Raw genomic sequence first — 21,182 nt, forward strand, 5'->3', positions numbered from 1 at the left:
TTGTGAACATGCACCGTTACTGGAACAATGCACTCTGTAGCGCAAAAAAAGGAGGTCTCTAAAAAACTGAAAATTATATGTCCCTATGATAAATAATCCACAACACTGATACTGAAGATCTAATAGTTTATTATACTCATTAAATTACATGATTTCAGAAATGTATTTCAAGTTTTCGTAAGGTTTTTTATGTAAGTTGTTATACATCACATGCATAACCGCCAGTGGCACTGTGCCACTGCAGTGGGACGGTTGTCACGATGATGCTACCAGCCCTAGTTTTCAGCACGCATAGTTTTTTTGTGGACTTAAAACAGCTGGGAAGTTTTTTGTCAAAATTATACCTAATGATATTGCATTCCATTGCATTGCATGTATCATATTGCATTGCTTGTATGCGCGTTATGAGCCATGTTGAACTGACCTTGAGAAAAACTGCGGCACCTTTATTACAGAAAAAGTACAGAATAAGTCTGTGAAATCATAAAATAAAATGAAATAAATAATACAAAAACATTTACAAGTTCAGGTAGAATCCTATTAGTATCTTAGATTTTTCAAAGATCATACATTTATAATTTTTAAGTAGAGTATTTAAAAAAAAAAAAGAGAGTGTGTGTGTGTGTGTGTGTGTGTGTGTACATATATATATATATATATTACACACACACACACACACACTACCGGTCAAAAGTTTTGAAACACACTCATTCTTTATTATAATTTTTTTTTTCTTCACATTTTAGAATAATAGTAAAGTCATCAAAACTATGGAATAACATAAATGGAACTATGTGAATTATGTTGTGACTAAACAAAATCCAAAATAAATCCAAACTGTGTTATATTTTAGCATCTTCAAAGTAGTCACCCTTTGCCTAGAATATGCAGAAATGTACTCTTGACATTTTCTTAACCAACTTCTTGAGGTATCACCCTGGGATGCTTTTTAAACTTTTTTTTTTGAAGGAGTTCCCATCTATGTTGGACACTTATTGGCTGCTTTTCTTTATTATTTGGTCCAAGTCATCAATTTCAAAAACTTTTTTAATTACATTTTAGTTTTATAATGAAATAAATGAATATGTTGGCACAATTATATTTTTGTCTACAAAACTAATTTCAAACATTTAATCATACGCCTTCAAATCAAAAGATTTTTAAGATCATGAGAAACATTTCAGTCAAGTGTTTCAAAACTTTTGACCGGTAGTGTGTGTGTGTGATATATATATATATATATATATATATATATATATATATATATATATATATATATATATATATAAAAGATTAAACGTTTAGTGACTTGAGACTCGACACTTGACTTGGTCTCCAGTGTTAAAGACTCCAGACTTGACTCTGACTCCAGACTTGACTCTGACTCCAGTGTTAAAGACTCCAGACTTGACTCGGACTCCAGTGTTAAAGACTCCAGACTTGATTCTGACTCCAGACTTGACTCTGACTCCAGTGTTAAAGACTCCAGACTTGATTCGGACTCTGACTCCAGTGTTAAAGACTCCAGACTTGATTCTGACTCCAGACTTGACTCAGACTCCAGTGTTAAAGACTCCAGACTTGATTCGGACTCTGACTCCAGTGTTAAAGACTCCAGACTTGACTCAGACTCCAGTGTTAAAGACTCCAGACTTGACTCGGACTCGGACTCCAGTGTTAAAGACTCCAGACTTGACTCGGACTCCAGTGTTTAAAACTCCAGACTTGACTCGGACTTGTGAGCATCTCTGCTTCACAGATTAGGTACCTAAGCGCTCGCATATATGAAAGGAGATTCAAGAAAACAAAAAGTTGACTAGGGGCCATTCAGACCCTACGTTAGGGTTGCGCGGTTTACCGGTACTAACGAAGTTTAGCAATACCAAAAAAATTCATACGGTACGATATCGTGTTGCAAATTTTATGTACCATATAACAGTATGCTGTCATTAACAAAATGATATGAGATGTGACAAATTTGAGATGAAATCAGTGACAGTTTGAAAATAAAATAAAAAAACCTTTGAATATGGCCAAGTGTGATCATTAAACAGCGGAAGGATGTAATTTAATAATATATAGTCACATGCGCTGCACGCTACAGAATGAACAAAAGGTGCCGCTCTGCTCTGTCATATGATTCCCCCACACAGACACACAGGCGCATGCTTGTGCACACAAACGCAACATACCCTGCTGGTGCTTAATTTTTATGCAGTGTGTTTCCAGTATAAACAGCTGTTAACACTTAAATGAACTCCTCGGGTGCAGCTCAGAGATTTCAGCTCGAGAATCACGACGGGAGTATCCCAGCATTAATAGGCAGCTTGATATAACTAACCCAAAAAAACAGGAAGAATTCAAAGGTCTGTCAAAATAAAAGTCCCGCTAACATGAAAGCTCTATTAAAATGGATGCATGAAATTGAAGACAGAAAAATATAACTACTGTATAAAAATGTAATATTCAAAAAGTACCAATAATACTCATAATAACAGTTATGTAATATTAAATGGTTGTATTATTATTATTATTATTATTATAATTATTATGATACAGTATATTGCTTACAGTAATAATAATAATAATATCATCTGTAAGCAATATCACAAATGCAAACAGCCTTGTGCCACAGGTAATCAGATTTTTTCATTAATGTTTTCATTAATACTGTGAAGCTCTGTTGTGCAGCATTTTATTTTACCAAAAATAAAATTAAAATTTTTTTGTAAAAAAAAAAAAATGTATGCACTTTATGCAGTTTTTTTTAATCTTCATTTTCTGTGTAATTTCATCAAAAATCTGAGGCTTTTCATTTGTAGATTTTAGTATCGATTTAGTATTGATACAGAGGTACCAGGGCTGGTATCGTACCGAAGCCAAAATTTTGGTGTCGGAGCAACCCTACCCTTTTTATTCTTGTGCTTAAAGCTAGACACAGCACAATGAGTAGAATAAGAACGCAGGTGTCTAAAGATGGGTTTTTAAAAGTTAAAGTTCTTTTAACTTGGCACGGTATCTCAAAAACACATCCTCTCTCTCTCTCCATAGCCTCCGAGACTGGCTCACACTATCACCCCATCTTCTTCGCTCAGGACCGTCTGCTGGAGGAGCTGTTCTGTATCTGCATTCAGCTCGTCAACAAGACTTGGAAGGAAATGAGAGCCACACAGGAGGACTTTGATAAGGTAGATAATCACTTTCATCATAGCAGATCATCTTTCAGAATTGCAAGAAAAATGTTGGTGATCAATTTAAGGCTAAGATGAATTCATCAGTTCTTCTAAGCTTTTTAAATATGCCATTGAGACACTTTGTGGATTTATCTGAGAGGTGACCAGCTGCAGCAGTGATTTATAGTTTAAAAGAACAAATGGATATTGATTGTTTCATCTGGACATGCCTGAGAAATGTCAAGCTATTTTAATGACAAGCATGCCATTTCACTTCCAAAGAGACCGAGTTCTTGTGTTTAAATGCTTTTGTATATATCAACATTCTCTAAATTGTTATGTCTCCTTTTCTGATGTTAAAGAAAGCACCCTTCCGCCAGCCCAAACTATTCAGCGGTGCAACAAAACAGACCTCTATTTGATAAACGCTTTCAGGCCGTAAAACTCGTGACTTTGTGACCTTTGGGACAGCCACCCGGTCTGTCTTTTGTTTTCACTGAAAGCCTCCCTCCACCGCACCAACCTCATGGGCAGGCACAATAAGGCATATCTTTTTAATAGGGGTATTAGAACAACAAAAGGAATCCCAGTCTGTAGCAGAAATACAGAGAGGGTAAAATCTACATCCCACACAGATCAGCATTAAACCACATCTTGAAATATCTTTGTATTCTGAAAATATGTTCGACCTGCCCTTTTTTTTTTTTCTGTTATTGAAAGTCAACAAAGTATTAAACAGAGTAGCTCACATTCAATGATTCAGGGTTTTTTTTAAGGAATAGTTCACTCAATAATAAAAATTCTGTCAACATTTACTTCATGTCATTCTAAACCAGTATGACTTTCTTTCTTATGTGTAACACAAAAGGAGACATTTTGAAGAATGTACTGGTCACTCTTTACCATGCAATTATAATGAATGGGGATTGAAGCTTTCAAGCTTCAAAAAGATGCAAAAGCACATAAACGTGTTCTATAACAGTGTTTCCAAACCTTTTTTGCTGCAAGTACCCCCACAGCACCATCAGTAAGGCTCAAGTAACCCTTCATTGACACAAAACCAAAGATCTGTACTAAAGGCTAAATATTATTTATATATAGAAATATAATTTATGACATTTATTCAAACAAAAAATGAATTACACTCATCCATCCATCCAAAAATGGTACTGTCTCTTTAAGAAAACCACCAGTTCCATGTTTTGATTGAGCAATTTAAATGAGAGTGGAGTGGCACGGGTTCTTTATGATTTAAAAAAATATATATTTATCAAAAACTCAAAAGATCGAGATCATTCAAATAAAGATTGCGATTAATTATAAAATCTATATTTTTAACCAGCTCTAATCCCTATTATTTATACATGTCATACATTTTGTAAGTTTAACATGGCAAAATCTTATTATTTTCGCATAACCCCTGTAAACTGCTTACGTACCCCCGGTTGGGAATCACTGTTCTATACAACTTTGTTAAAGCTCTCAAAATATTGTGAGAAACAGACTTGAGTCATTATTCAGTATGATTCAATCAGTATGATTCATGAGCAACCGGTGAATAACTATTTAAATTGTGGTCTGTTCCTTACGCAAAGCTATAGCTTGGCTTCAGAAGATTTGGAAGACTTTTAGCGCAGTAGTCATTTGGACTACTTTTATTGGGCTTTTTTTCCTTTTTGAAATGTGAAAACTCCAGTACCCATTGATTGTAATTGCATGGAGAACAACGCCCTGCACAGTCTTCAAAATTGTTCCTTTTGTGCTCCACAAAAGAAAGTCAAAACTGGTTTGAAACAACTTGAGAGTAAGGAAATGACTTGGTGTATTCACACTTGTAGTTCGGTTCTCTTGGTCCTCTTGGTCCAGACCAAAAAAGAAAATGATACATTTAGTCCTTGTTCGCTTGGCTTTCACACTGGCATTTTTAACACCGAACCTAAAGATACGAAACAAAAGGCATCAGGAAAAAGTCACAACCTGATTGGACAGCTTTTATGATGGATATTTTGCCGAACATCCAAAAAAATGCTGGCTGCTGGGCGAAATGCACTCGTTATATTTATATATGTATATATGGTGGTATTTTTACCAGCTGAGAACAAACAAAGAGTTAATAAAATGTGTAAAGGAGTCAAAACAGTGCCAGGAATTCCTCCTTTGCACACACAAACGAAAATATGCTGCAAGGACGGCTGACGGCATTTCCGATGCCTGTACCGAACTGTAATGGGCAACATAGCTCCTATGATGAGAAGAACCAGGTATGCTTGAGGTCAGTATTAGGCAAATTACTTCCTGTTTTTGGTCCAGTTAGACATCTTTGGTCCAGGTTGCGTTCATGTATCAATCGAACCGCACCAGAGTTCGTTTGGAAGCGGACCGAGACCCACTATTCAGGCGGTCTCGGTCCGCTTGTTTGGTGCGCATCCAGGTTCGGGTGACAGCGTTCACACTTGTTCAACTGAACCGCACTAACAGAGCAATTGCACCAGAGTTCGTTTTAATTGAACCAAACCTGCCAAGTGTGAACACACCTTAAAAATAATTTTCATTTTTGAGTTAACTCTTCCTTTAACGTAAAAAAAAAAAGGAGAAAAGTAGCTGAAATTGTGAGCACATTTGGCTATAATTATGCCACACAGAGAGAGTGATCATATTTTCTTATCACTCACTTCTCTTTTTTTTTTTTTTTTTTTTTTTTCTGCCCCAAAACACCCTGACAGTGCCGGTTCTCTTTAACAACCGTTAATTGCTGCTGGCATCATGCTTTTGCCAGCTGGTTTGCTGAGGCCCATGCAGTGTGTATGTGCCTCTCTCTCTCTTTAGAACTGTGTTTTAGAGGGATGTGTACTGTCCAGTATTGTGGATGTGTATCAGTATAATGTGGGGTATGCAGAGGGAGGGACCATAAATGCTCTCTAACACATACACACACACTCACACCCAAAAAACCAACACACTCGCACTCTGTCACTGTGGTTGTGAGGAAACGGCAGCATCTACTTTCACTATGGCTGAGGTAGGGAGGATGGTTTTGTCTCTATTATAGGGCTAGTAATAGAATAAAGATCTTATATTTAAAATGCAGAAAATAGAGGGTTATGTAAATGATGTGGTGTGGCTGTCAGGGTACATATATTGGACTAAATGGCTGTGTAGTGTATATGTAGATTTGATGCAGTCCCTCTCACCAGCTGTCATCTCTCATTAGGAAACTCTATGCTGTTTTTTTATTTTTATTTTTTTCTTATTTTTTTAGGGCAATTGGTCTTTATCTGTTGTCTATTATAAATATTGAGTTGAAAACTATCAACATATGAGTGTTTTGTTATAGTCATATTACATTACGACAGACACGTGCTGGCATTTGATGTTATGTACTTTAACGATGAAACATTTATTTAAAAAAAGAAAATGGATATATTTCAATTATAAATATAATAAAAATGTAATTTTATAAATATATATATATATATTAATAAGTGACAGATGCCTGCTTTTTAAATGCTCACATGCTCTGTTACCCTTTTTCCACCAAAATGGTGCTGGTTCTCATGCTAGAGCTGTCAACTGAGAACCAATATCTAAAAAAGAGCGCTTGCACCACGTGGTGTTTCCTGGAATAATAATAAAAATGTATAATTATATTTACTGAATGTAGAAACACTTGAATGCAACATGCAATTGTTTTCATTTAATATTTACATGAATATTAAACATTTAAAATAGGCTAAAAGAGTGTGTCCAATGGCATATTAGTTAATTTTGCTGTGAAATTGCACTGGTATTGGTCCTGAGTCCCGACTAGGTTGCTGAAATTTTGGTAACAAGACACCCAGACTCTGTACATCAATAATGAATAATTTAATGACTTAGCAATGTTTGTGTCATAACAAAGTATTAAAAAACTTTAATATGGCACTAAACACATGGTAGCTATCATAGGCCAGGCTTATAATGCAACACAATAATAAGAAATAATTCCAGAAAAATCACTAATTATAATTTACTTCAAAATTATTTTTAGCAAATTGCCCATAAAAAGATATTGTTTTATTAAATACTATTTTTGTTTATAATTTTATAACATTATATGAAATCTCTTTTCAAGAGAGTAATTCCATAATCATAATTTATATGAATTCATTTTGCAAAGCCATGATCACAGCTGTTGAACATCAAAAAGTGGGAAAACAATTAAAGGGAAATACAGAGAATATTGGGTTTGCTTTGTTTTGTTTTGAAAGAGCGTGTCATTGCAGTTCTGTCTCTGTCACAGCTGGACATCCATCCGAGCCATATTTTTTATTTTTGTCTTCTCCCCTGTTGTTTTATTCCTTCCCCCTCTTTTCACTGCTTCATTCCCCTTCATTTATCTTGACCTGAAACCCAGGGGTGTGTGAGGCTAAGCGCTATATGCATTTTCTTTGTGTGTGTGTGAGTGGTCATCAGGGCTTATTAGAATAGATGGACACAGTGTGGGAATTTTTTAGACAATCACACACACTGCAAAAGGCATAACAGGCTAGGTTTTTTAATATGTATATACAGCGCAATAATTTATTAATGGAACAGGTTACTGCTTTGGATTGGTGATTTAGGGAATATGGTTATTGAGCCTAAAGTAAAACTTGTTTTTCCTGGTGTGTACTTTTAAATGAGTGTGTTTTTGTGTAGTTATATACACATATATGTACCACATATATTAAGGAAAATTGGGCCACTTTTTGACAGTCATCTCATGTCAAGAGGTGGCCCAATTTAACAGAACTCATTCTAATATGCAATTTTTACAGGTTTTGGTTCTTTAACAATTCTTTTAGTATATAAAAAATGTATTTGAAGAATTGAACTGAATTCTAGGCATTTTTATTAATAGCAGTTGTGTTGCACTGACCCACAACTTTCCATTAAAATAATAAAATAAAAAATAAAACTAAGTAGATCTTTTCAACTGGAGCCAATTTTTGTCCTCAGTTTCTGATGGGGGAAAGATTGGGGCAATAAATCCCACTGTCATAGTCCCACTTTATTTTTTTATTGTGTAATTATAAGGCAATTGTGCAATTACTTTTAGGTGTTAAATTACTTTTTTCCAATTCCATCTCAGTGTGCAGAGACAACTAGAAGTAAACCATTTACAGATTGATTCCCTCAAAAATGTGAACACTGTGACTCTGAGGTGCTATCAAAAATAAACTGACTTGCGGATAATCTTATTTCATTAGGTGATGCAGGTTGTCCGAGAGCAGATCACAAGGACTCTGTCCAGTAAGCCCACGTCCTTGGAGCTCTTCAAGAACAAAGTGAATGCTCTGAACTACAGCGAGATCCTCAAACTCAGACAGACGGAGAGACTCCACCAGGAGGAGACACTCGCTCCTCCCGTGCTGTAAGTCACCATTGTTTTCACAGGAGTCTGTTCCTCAGTTTCATGCCATGTCATGCCAGTTTATGTTTACTCTCCCACTGTGTGTGTGTGCATGCAGTGAGCTGAAAGAGCGTTTGAAGCCGGAGCTTCTGGACCTCATCAGACAGCAGAGACTGAACCGTCTGTGTCAAGGGACACTCTTCCGGAAGATCAGCAGCCGACGAAGACAAGGTGAGAGGTCAGGTTAAAGGCCAAGAGCAGTCACCAATAATAATATTACAGGGTGCCTCAAAGACTCAGGGAAACCAAAGTATAAAAATATCAGTGGTGTACCGCAAATCTTGGAGGCCCATGTGAACCATGAGATATGCTCCTGCCAACAAGTAGTGACATCAAACGCAAGCGTTTGTATCATGGTGAAATAATATCACTGATGGAGACAGACTTTTTATTTTGGGTGATTTAGCTAGAAGACGACCCCTAAATAGGTTCTGGGGTGTCCCGTAAGCCAGTGTTAAAGGTTGATGTTGTAAAAATGAATGGAGTGTTTTGGAAAGACCTTCTGTTTGGAATAATTGTCTTCGGTCTTTCAGATAAGCTGTGGTATTGTCGGCTTTCTCCTAATCACAAAGTCCTGCACTATGGAGACATAGATGAGGAGACTGAGATGCCTTCCATCGAGACTCTTCAGGAAAAGAGTGAGTACACTAGAAACTGCTGTAGAATGAGCATATTCACATTTTCACAATGTGTCTTTTTGAGACCTGTGGGTGACCTCTGACCTCTATAAAAAAAAAAGCTCATATAATTTTGGTCTGCTTATCTCAGTTCCTGTCGCAGACATCAAAAATGTGCTGACTGGCAAAGACTGTCCTCACATGAAAGAGAACAAGGGAAAACAGACCAAGGTATATGGAAAATCTTCTACAAGGGCTTATAATAATTCTTTAATTGATCATAAAATTTAAATAGACCGTATGTACATCAGCCACAACATAAAAACAACCTGCCTAATATTGTGTAGGTCCCCATTGTGCCGCCAAAACAGCGCCAACCCACATCTCAGAATAGCATTCTGAGATGCTGTTTTTCTTACCACAATTGTAAAGAGCGGTTACCTGAGTTACCGTAGACTTTGTCAGTTCGAACCAGTCTGGCCAGTCTCTGTTGACCTCTCTCATCAACAAGGTGTTTCCGTCCTCAGAACTGCCGCTCATTGGATGTTTTTTTATTTTTGGCCCCATTCAGAGTAAATTCTAGAGCCTGTTGTGCTTGAAAATCCCAGGAAATCAGCAGTTACAGAAATACACAAACCAGCCCATCTGGCACCAACAATCATGCCACGGTCCAAATCACTGAGATCACATTTTTTCCCCATTCTGATGGTTGATGTGAACATTAACTGAAGCACACACAACAGCCTCTAGAATTTACTAAGAATGGTACCAAAAACATCCAGTGAGTGGCAGTTCTGCAGATGGAAATGCCTTGTTGATGAGAGAGGTCAACAGAGAATGGCCAGACTGGTTCGAACTGACAAAGTCTACGGTAACTCAGATAACCACTCTGTGATGAGAAGAATAGCATCTCAGAATGCGGGTTGGCGCTGTATTGGCGGCATGAGGGGGACCTACACAATATTAGGCAGGTGGTTTTAATGTTGTGGCTGATCGGTGTACATTACTGTTCTTAATTGTGAAAGTTTGTCATCATAATCTTTAATTTGATCACAAAAAATGTTTAATACTGTCTTGGGTTGGTTTTGCAGGAGGTGTTAGACTTGGCTTTCAGCATCACATATGACGTTGAGGAATATAGTTTGAATTTCATCGCCTCTTCCAGAACAGATGTGAGTGCATGTTTTCTTCCCACTGTTGAACTGCTTGATTCTCTCTGTTATTCTACTGGTAACTCAATTCAGCTGGTATTATGACAACACATAGGCATTCATTGGTACACCTCCATTTATATAGCAGTAATTGGTTTGTTGCCATTTAACAATTTCTGTTAATATTCTATTCAATCCAATTCAAATTACATCTTAAAATCAGTTGATACATGACTGTTTCCATATAGTCGCATTTTCCTTTGCATGCCCTCGCTTCAATTTAAAAACACGTAATTATCAGAGGAACAGCGAGGAATTAAAAAAACTATCGGCATAGGTTTTTGAGAAATCTAAAAGGGTCCAACTTGGTATAATAAAGGTTTAATTATAAGTAATTTAATTTAGGGCTGTCAATCGATGATTATATTTATTTTTTCAAATGAAATGAATTAATTGCATATATAAATATTTGCTGAGAAAGGCCCTCAAATAACAATAAATCAATATATAATGTTAATATATCCAGAGTTATATGCATTTAAGCATCTCACTCACCCGGAGCTTAGAATCATAAGCCACGTTTCCACTATCGGGCCAAATGAGGGCGTGCTAGTGCGTGCCAGGGCTAGTTGCGTTCCCACTGTCACTTCCAGAGCTTCATCATGCTTCCTCTGGGCTTTCTCTGGGCCAATAGCCTTTGGCCCTCCGATTACCCTTGGGCCAAAAAAGTCCAACCGGGGATTGAGGCGGGTTCAATGTCAAAGGTGGAGTTTCACCGAACTTCCCAGGTTGTGTATCCAGCACACAACGGTACAAGTTCGTGAAAAAATAAATGCAGGCACAGTACAAATCCGTTAAAACGCCAAATGGACAAAGCAGTGTCCAAAGAAATTACTTTCCATGGTTCGGTGACCTTTCATAGACGGTGTGCTGGGACATCATCTCGCTGTTAGTGGAGAGATTACTCGGGACACCATGGCAGTTACAGTCAGTGAGTTGTCAATGCTTACTTGTCTTGCTATTTACATTCAATATAAACTCGATATACTAGATAACATGATACCTCAGCTTGAGCTTTCCTCTTGCTTGTCAAATGGGCCGGGTGTGTGATGTTGTCACCGCAGCAGCATATAAAGGACGGGTTTTGGGCAACGCTGCAGATTTATTGGCCCAATGGTGGGAACGCAAATCGATTTTGGTCTCACGGCTCGAGGTCCGAGATTATAGGACCCGACTGGCCAGTTGATAGACCTGGCTCGCAGTGGCCCGATAGTGGAAAAGCAGCTATAGAAACCAGTACTGATGGCATGAGGATAATGCACATATATAAATTCTGAGTCTACATAAAGGCCATCACATTTTTATCATTTCACATGTTATTATTCAGAAAAACAAGTGGTGAATGTTGGCTTTTTATAAAATGCGCTCTGCCCGTGTTAAGAGATTTAATGCATATACGTACTGGTCTGATAAGCTTCAGAGTTTCTCATACCGCTTCGCAGTTTTTTTCCACCATAAAGGCATATCTTCATCCGTTGGTTTGCATGACTCCAACAAGAACCGAATATCAATAGAGTAGAATATTACAAGTATAGTTAGTGCTACAATAGGATTTCCTTTCAAAAGCACAGACGCCATCATATCATCTCTCATTCAACACCTCTACGACACATTCACAGCGTCCCCCAGTGAACTCAATTGTAACTGCGAGAAATGGTGAGATTCAGAGGGAAAGTACAGTATTCAGCGCTGCTCATGGCAGGCAACTGCGCAAAGAAAAATCAATGCTTTCTTTTTTGTAGAAGCAATCACACTGAATGCGTTAAATCAACAATTGTGTAGGGGAAAATTTTTGTGTAGGGTATTGTTGTGATAATTATAATGGTGAGTTTATATGACTCTGCTGTACCTTATATTTAGTTTTTCTCTTTGTCTCTTTCTTTCTGACAGTTCTGTCTATGGACAGACGGACTCAACGTGTTGTTGGGCAAAGAGATGAGCAGTGAGAGCATGCGTAGCGAACTGGAGATCCTCCTCTCAATGGAAATCAAGCTTCGCCTCTTAGACCTGGAGAATGTCCCCATCCCAGACACGGCCCCACCCATCCCCAAACCACCTAGCAACTTCAACTTCTGCTACGACTTCAGCCAAGCTGAACAGTAACATGCCGGACACCCATAAATGTTTGGTCATCCGTAATTACTGCATTACCAAGACGGGAAACAACTGGATGCTGGAAAATGGCCACTAAGTGGTAGCTCTGACAGAGTAAGGTTTTGCAGTTGGGAGTGTAAAGACATTGAATGAACATTTCAGGGCTTAATATAAGTTAGAGTGCCTTGTACAATCATAGAGAGATTGCAGAACTTTTGATCTAATTATGCATCCTTCAATGGTGCTGTGCTATAATCTAAGTGCCTGCGGTGAATGAGATGGCCTTGCATTGGGAGTTGTTTTTTGTTGGCTTTCAGCATGGAATATTGCATCAAAATGTGCCTTTCCGACACTTGTACGATAGACTTGTATGATATTCTCTAATTAGGTCCTTACGCACACTTTTTGTGTTTTTTTTCTTTTTTTTTTTTCTATTATTACTTGTTTAGCTTCTACCAAACAATTTGAAATCTACTAAATGGCATTTAATGAGACCGAGCAATTTATTAGGATGGAAACATGGAAATATTTGTCAGAAACAGTGTTTAAAGATGTTATTAGAGATTGTTGGTATCCTCTTTAAGTTTGTAGTGGCTTTAAAGGGATCATTCACACAAAAAATGAAAATTCTGTCATTTATATAAATTGTTTTCCATTCAATGAAAGTGAATTGTTACAGAGGCTAATATTCTGACAAACATCTCTTTTTGTTCAATGGAAAAAAAGTCTTACAGGTTTAAAACATGATGGTGAGTAAACGATGACAGAATTTTCATTTTTGGGTGAACAATACCTTTAAGACTCAGAGTTGTACATTTTCAACCGGTACAATGTTAAAGCTTAATGTATAAAATTAACTGTCAATCAGTGCAACCCCAATTCCAAAAAAATTGGGACAGTATGAAAAATGCTAATAAAAACAAAAAGGAGCGATTTGTAAATTATATTCACCCTTTGCTAAATTGAAAACACTACAACTACATATTATGATGTTTTACCTTGTGAATTTCATGTTTTTTTGTTTTTTAAATGTACAGTAATTTCAAATCAAATGATTGCAACATGCTCCAAAAACATTGAGATGGGCAATTTAAGACTAATAACATTTTGATGAGTTGAAATAACAAGGCGATGTGCAACAGGAGATGTTAAACAGGTGAGGCAATCATGTAATTTTATATAAGGAGCCTCCAAAAACCGCCTAGTCCTTCAAGTACAAGAATCATTCGAGACTTGTCAATTTGCCAACAGATGCTTCAGCAAATAATCCAGCACTTTGAGAACAATGTTCCCCAAAGACAAATTGTAAGGATTTTGAGCATTTCACCCTCTACAGTGCCCAATATAGTTAAAAGATTCAAGGAATATGGTAAAATCTCGGAAACCACTTCTCAATGCACGTGATCTCTGATCCCTCAGACATCACTGTCTTATAAATATCATACATCTTTAATGGATATCATGGACTTGGGCTTAGGATTACTTTAGTAAACCTTTGTTAGTCAACACCATCCGCCGCTACATCCACAGATGCAAGACTTAACTATGCAAAGCAGAAGCCCTACATCAACACTGTCCAGAAGCGCTGCTGACTTCTCTGGGCTCGGTAACATCTTAGATGGAAAGTAGAACACTGGAACCATGTTTTTTGGTCTGATGAGACCACATTTCAAATAGTTTTTGAAAAACACAGCCGTCATGTTCTCTGGGCCAAAGAGGAAAAGGACCATCCAAGCTGTTATCAACGTCAGGTCCAAAAGCCAGCGTCTGTATGGGCCAGGGGTGTGTCAGTGCCCATGGCATGGGTAACTCGCACGTCTGTGAGGGCACCATTAATGCAGACAGATTTGTACAAATTTTGGAGCAGCATATACTGCCATCCAGCACAGTCTTTTCCAAGGATGTCCCGGAATTTTCAGCAGGACAACTTCAAACCACATACTGGCTACAGTCCTGACCATCTCCAATTGAGAATGTGTGGTGCATTATGAAGCGCATAATACGGCAAAGAAGACCCTGTACAATTGTGCAGCTGAAGACCTGCATAATGGATGAATGGGGGAAAATTCCACTTTTTAAACTTAAACTTGTGTCTTCAGTGCCTAAATGCTGAAGAAATGGTGATGTTTCACAGTGGTAAACACTCGACTGTCCCAACTTTTTTTGGAGTGTGTTGCAATCATCTGATTTGAAATTACAGTACATTTTCAAAAACAAAAAACAAAACAAAAAAACAATGAAATTCGCAAGGTAAAACATCATATAATGTTTAGTTGTAGTTTAGAAAAGGGTGACTATAATTTTAAAATCACTCCTTTTTGTTTTTATTAGCATTTTTCATACTATCCCAACTTTTTCGGAATTGGGGTTTTATAGGCTTAATCAACAGTTGAATAGTTTGCAAGGTACATACTGTATATCTCACTTCAGCTACGCACAATGTGAAACTCAGCTATACAATAGTGAGTGATGCATGGGTGCCATAATTACAATGGAGGCATGTGCTGTATATTTATCTGTTATGTTTTCATAAACAAAAGTCTGTTGCGTAACTAGATGCACACAAAAGGTAAGTGTTTTGGAGTAAATTAAACCTGTGAAATTGATTCCTGAGAGAATTTAATTGGTTTGGTCCATAAGGAAAATGGTTTGAAACTGAAAATTTGCATGTTGTAATGGAGTAGTTTGCCCAAGTGTGATCTGATGACACTGCATAAATATATTGGTATGTGATTTGTATTTTCAGGCTTGTAGCTTTATCACAAATACAAGCATCCAGGTGTAAACTGATAAATTTACAATTACACCTGATATATCTATTTTATTTTGATAAAATTTCTCCATAAATGTAACTTTTTTTTTTTTTCTCAAAATGCTGATACCCTTGTATGATTTATGTCAGTATTCTTTAGGGAAGATGCAATGTATTCATGATGATTCTGTTTTTAAAACATTATTTAATTACATTTTATCAAGAATAAGGTTTCCTTAGCTAACTATTTTTGGCTAAAGTTTTGATTTGTGGATTTAATGCCACATAACAAGCACTTAGTATGCTGATTAAAATACATCAATTGTTTTATGTTTCAAGATCAAAGAAATGTTTTTTTAAGGTTTTGAAGACCCTTTGCAAGTATTTGGCTACTGCATGAATGGAGTTGAAAAATGTGCTATGAACTTGTGCCATAATTCACTGATTTTAAGTGTTCTTTTGTGGTACTCACACATCTAATGATGACATTTGATCTAGAAAAAAATCAATCCATTTACTGTATTCACTGTCCTGTACATAGCTTTCTTTGTCAAACTTCTAGTATTGTTTAACGTTTTTGACGTGACCACTTTATCACCTGAAAATGGTACGTGATGATAATTCAAGATTTTTTTTTTCCTTTGTATGGAATTAAAAATATTTAATATTGTGAAAGCTTTAATGTCTTCTTTTTATCTTTTTTGTTTTGGTAACAAAATCAATTGTATGTATCAATTGTTTCTCCTGCTGGGCAAAACACTAAGGTCATGAATGAGTTCAATTCCCATAAGACACATACTTATTAAATGTGTACCTTGAATGCACTAGAAGGGGCCATAAACACAGAATGCACTAGACATAAGTCTTTGACCATTGCACCTTGTTTTTTTAGATGCCGCGTCAAGTTAAAAGAACTTCAAGTTTTAAAGTCCGTCTTAAAGATATAGTTTACACAAAAATGAAAATTCTCTCATCAATTACTCACCCTCATGCCATCCCAGATGTGTATGACTTTCTTTGTTCTACTGAAAACTAAGATTTTTATAAGAATATCTCAGTTCTGTAGGTCTATACAATGCAAGTGAATGGTGGCCAGAACTATGAAGGACCAAAAAGCACATCAAGGCAGCATAAAATAATTCATAAGACTCCAGTGGTTTAATCTATATCTTCAGAAGCAATATGATAGTTGTGGGTGAAAAACAGATCAATATTTAAGTCCTTTTTCTTTTTTTTTTTACAAAGATTCTCCTCCCTGCCTCATAGGTGGTGATATGCCCAAAGAATGTGAATCGCCAAATATAAAAGAATGTGAAAGTGTAGCTTTAAAGTTGAAAAGGACTGAAATATTGATCTGTTTCTTACCCATACCTATCATAGCTTCTGAAGATGTAGATTAAACCACTGGAGTTGTATGGATTACTTTTATGCTGCCATAACGTGCTTTTTGGACCTTAAAAGTTCTGGCCACAATTCACTTGCATTGTATGGACCTACAATGCAAGTGAAGATGTTTTCTTAAAATCTTTGTTTGTATTCAGCAGAAGAAAGTCAGTCAACACATCTGGGATGGCATGAGGGTGAGTAAATGATGAGAGAATTTTCATTTTTGGGTGAACTATTCCTTTAAAACACTTGCGTTCTCTTCTATTTATTGCGTCTAATTATTATTTCTTATTTTTTTTGTGCAAGAACGCTTTTGATCTGAACGCTCCTAAGTAACTTAGATAAGTATCTGTCAGATGCATTAATGAAATGGAGTGAAGTGAATTTTAAAATATATACAGTATAATTCCAAATTTAAATACTCCTTTTTATTTCAATATCAGGTTGAATCTGTAAAGGTTTATTTACATAGCAATAAATTGTGTTATAAAACCATGTCCAGACCTTTCAGCTGATTACTCAGTCATTACTTACAAAGCCTGATTGTTCACACCTATATAGCACTGACGAAATACTGACTTTAATGTGGGACGCAAGGTGTAACTGGACTGGACCCAGATTGCACATTCAAATCACAGTAAGAGGGTATAACTTATTAAAATGATGAATAAAAAGCATTCATTTACATAAATTTAAATTTGCTTTGACTATTAGAACTATACTAAGACAACCTACCCTGGAGGAAGTGTGCATCTTCGACTAGTATTATATCTACAACAGTAGATCATGTATATAGAACTAACAGAATGATCAGAAATGAGTGGACACGAGAGTCACATGGCACTATGCGGGGGTCGGATGTTTAAAACGGTGAGCTCTGCGCACTTTGCTAGTTTTTAATTATTTTTATGTCATAAACCGGTGAGATTCGATACACCCTGCTACATAACTGTTCTATGAAGTCAACATGGCAATGATTTCAAAATCCTCGGGCTCTAGAGATATTAAAAGACACTTATGTGCTCAAGCTGATACCTCTGACAGGGCCGGAGACCAGGGACTCGGTATGAACGGTGCGGCGGGAGAAATTCAACGCCAGCTGTCGAGCATGTCTGTAATGCTGACGAAGGTTGTTGCTGACCTGGAGGATCTTGCTGTAATACGTTGATCGATTACGGCGATGGAGGTGAAATTCTCTGAATTGGTTACAAGAATCGGGGATGTTGAGAAATGGATCAATTATCTGGAGTCATCAGAGAGGGAATTAGCTGTTAATCCGCTAGTGACCAAGACAGACTTGGAACGCGTTTAGGAAAAGTTGGAAGACCTTGAGAAACGTAATCGGCGAAACAACATCCGAATTGTTGGAATTCTTGAGCATGAAGAAGGTCGAGATATGGTGAAATTCCTAGACGAGCTCTTCCACATTCTGCTCGGCATAACAGGCCATAAGCTGGAAATTGAGCGAACTCACAGGGTCCCGGCTCGTAGATCCACGGAGGAAGACAGGCCCCGATCAATTCTGGCCAAATTTCGGAGATCATCTGATAAAGATTTTGTTACGCGAGGCGAGGAGCAAAGGAAAGCTTTCTAGGGAGAACCACAACATTTTCTTGTTCCCAGACTTTGCGAATTCACAAGAGAGAAACGAGAAACAGTGCTTTTGCACTGATGTTTCTGGCCAAACTGAGAATAGATACTAAGGATGGCCACAAAATATTTACATGCCCACAGCAAGCATTGTCTTTCATAGAGTCAAAGGGGTGAGTAAGCCATTTGGTGTTTCTCAAGTTGCCCCCAAGTTAGCTTGTCTCGCTGAACATACGCTTGACTGTCTGAGGAAGCTGGGTATTTTTTTGTTTCTTTTTGTGTTGGTTCCGCCTAGCGGCTGGAGTTTGTTTTGTGTAGTAACACTCCTTCAAGAAACTCTTGCATCGACGGAGGATCGCTTTTGCACTGATGTTCCCGGCTAAATTGAGAATAGATACTAAGGATGGCCACAAAATATTTACATGCCCACAACAAGCGATGTCTTTCATAAAATCAATGGACTGAGGAAGTCATGGTGTGTTTCTCACATTGCTCCTAAGTGAGCTTGACTCGCTGAAGATACAATTGACTGTGAGGAAACTTGCCGCCTTTTTTGTTTCTTTTTGTGCTAGTCCCGCTAGCGGCTGGAGTTTGTTTTGTGGAGGAACACAACTTTGAGACAGTTTTGTGAATGAATCTACACATTCTTTGTGTTTATTCTGCCTATTGGCTGGAGTTTGTACTATAGATTTTCTTCTGTTATGTAATTATGTCTCACAAAATATGTATAGAAGCACCGGACTTGAGCAATCCGACGGCAGAGTTGTCACGGGGACTCTCGTAGGCGTACATGGACTGATTGAGTTTGGAGGGATGGACGCCAGTTGGTGCTGTCGTGTGCGGGGTTAATGCGCACATTTTTCTTTTTTCTGTTTGTTTGGTTTGGGGGGAAGTTTGGGGTTTGATTGTTGCACTAATGTTGGAATGTGGTCTTTATAATTTTGTTTTTGATATTTTTTTCTAATATGTCAAAATGTCAAATGTTAATATGAATGGATTATCTCTTTCCACGTGGAATGTGAATGGGTTGGGGCACCCCATAAAAAGAAGGAAGGTTATTTATTTTCTTAAACGTAAGAAGTATGATATTGTTTTTCTTCAAGAAACGCATCTTTCCCCGCAGGAAGCTGAAAAATTTGGGAAGATATGGGGTGGACATGTTTTCTTAAGTGCTGGCTCAAGGAAGAGCAGGGGAGTCATTACATTGACAAGTAAACATCTACTATTCAAATGTATCAAACAGATTAAAGATAAATTAGGGAGAGTCATAATTGTTTTGGCAGAAATTCAGGGGCAAAGGATTAATGTATCCCTTTTGCAAAATCCTGATTTTCAACAAATGTTAAAGGCTGAAATCAATGTTTATATGGAGACCAACTGGTCCTCAGTATCCTCTGTGGGTGTGGCTTGGGAGGCACTTAAGGTGGTTCTTAGGGGTCGGATCATACAGTATGCCTCATTCATCAAAAAATCCAAAGCATGAGAACTCGTGGAGTTGGAAGGGAATATTAAAAGTGCAGAGGCAGAGCTGAAGCGCCGAATGTCGTCTGATGGCCTCAGAGAATTGACCCGATTGAAATACAGATACAATACTATTTTGTCGCGGAAGGTGGATTTTTGGCTATTGAGGGCAAGACAGTCATACTTTGAGTCAGGGGACAAAGCAGGGAATCATTTGGCTAGATACATAAAACAGAGAGTCTTTTTCTACTATTCCCTCAGTGAAATCTGCTGGTGGTGAATATTTACCTCAGCCATTGATATTAATAATACTTTTAAAGAATTCTATCTTGATCTCTATTGTTCCAGGTCTTCGTCTACTGATGAGGATATTAGAGATTTTGTGGAACCATTAGAACTCCCTAAACTGACGACTGAGCAAAAATATTCTCTTGATTCTGAGATAAACTTGGTGGAGCTTAGCGAGATAATTAAGGCCTTGCCTACAGGCAAGGCTCCGGGGCCAGATGGCTTTGCTGCTGAGTTTTTTAGATCTTATGCTACAGAACTGGCTCCACTTTTGTTAGAAGTTTATACAGAATCATTAAAGAATGGAAAGCTTCTGCCAACCATGACACAAGCCCGAATCAGTCCGATTCTTAAAAAAGACAAAGATCCAAGCGAGTATAAGAGTTACCGTCCAATTTCCCTGATCCTGCTAGACATTAAAATGTTGTCGAAACTTTTGGCTAACCGATTAAGTAAAGTTATGACATCTCTTATACATATAGATCAGGTGGTGTTTATTCGGGGCCGGAGCTCTTCTGACAACATTAGGCGTCTCATCAATATTATGTGGTCAGTGGTGAATGAGCAGACTCCGGTCGCTGCCATCTCACTTGACGCTGAAAAGGTGTTTGATATGGTAGAATGGGATTATCTTTTTAAGATTTTGGGAATATATGGGTTCAGGAATACTTTTATTGGATGGATTAAGTTACTTCATAGACACCCGGTAGTGGCAGTACAAATTGATTAATTTCAGTTTATTTTACTCTGGATAGGGGCACCTGGCAGGGTTGCCCTCTTTCCCCATTATTGTTCTGTCTTGCCCTGGAACCATTAGCAGCCGCGATAAGAAGGGAAGGTGATTTTCCAGGAGTGGTGGTGGGAGGTATAGCGCATAAGCTTTTGCTTTATGCAGATGATATTTTGTTATTCGTCTCCGACCCCACTAGATCTATGCCTTGCCTCCACAGAATTATTCATTCCTTTTCTAAGTTTTCAGGATACAGAGTTAATTGGTCTAAATCCGAAGCTTTGGCTCTGACAGCGTACTGCCCAGTAACAGCTTTCCAGCCGGGCGCCTTCCAGTGGTCCAAACAGGGTATTAAGTATTTGGGCATTTTATTCCCAGCAAATTTGTCTGATTTAGTTAGAGTTAATTTTGATCCCTTAATAACAAGGTTTTCAAGTGATATGGGCAGG

General features: G+C 37.6%; 1 protein-coding gene across 1 annotated transcript in view; it reads left to right on the forward strand.

Moving 5' to 3' along the window:
- Positions 1-15,953, forward strand: part of LOC127436013 (engulfment and cell motility protein 3-like) — a 44,046-nt gene extending 28,093 nt beyond the window's left edge. The window contains exons 15-21 of the mRNA XM_051689891.1: positions 3,052-3,188; positions 8,402-8,565; positions 8,663-8,775; positions 9,138-9,242; positions 9,373-9,452; positions 10,313-10,393; positions 12,323-15,953. Of these exons, the coding sequence (XP_051545851.1) occupies positions 3,052-3,188; positions 8,402-8,565; positions 8,663-8,775; positions 9,138-9,242; positions 9,373-9,452; positions 10,313-10,393; positions 12,323-12,535 (893 nt within the window). The 3' untranslated portion in view covers positions 12,536-15,953. The remainder of the gene's footprint in view (positions 1-3,051; positions 3,189-8,401; positions 8,566-8,662; positions 8,776-9,137; positions 9,243-9,372; positions 9,453-10,312; positions 10,394-12,322) is intronic.
- Positions 15,954-21,182: the final 5,229 nt, after the last annotated feature.

The sequence above is a fragment of the Myxocyprinus asiaticus genome, chromosome 46 (genome assembly GCF_019703515.2).
Source record: "Myxocyprinus asiaticus isolate MX2 ecotype Aquarium Trade chromosome 46, UBuf_Myxa_2, whole genome shotgun sequence".
In the NCBI taxonomy this organism is placed as follows: domain Eukaryota; kingdom Metazoa; phylum Chordata; class Actinopteri; order Cypriniformes; family Catostomidae; genus Myxocyprinus; species Myxocyprinus asiaticus.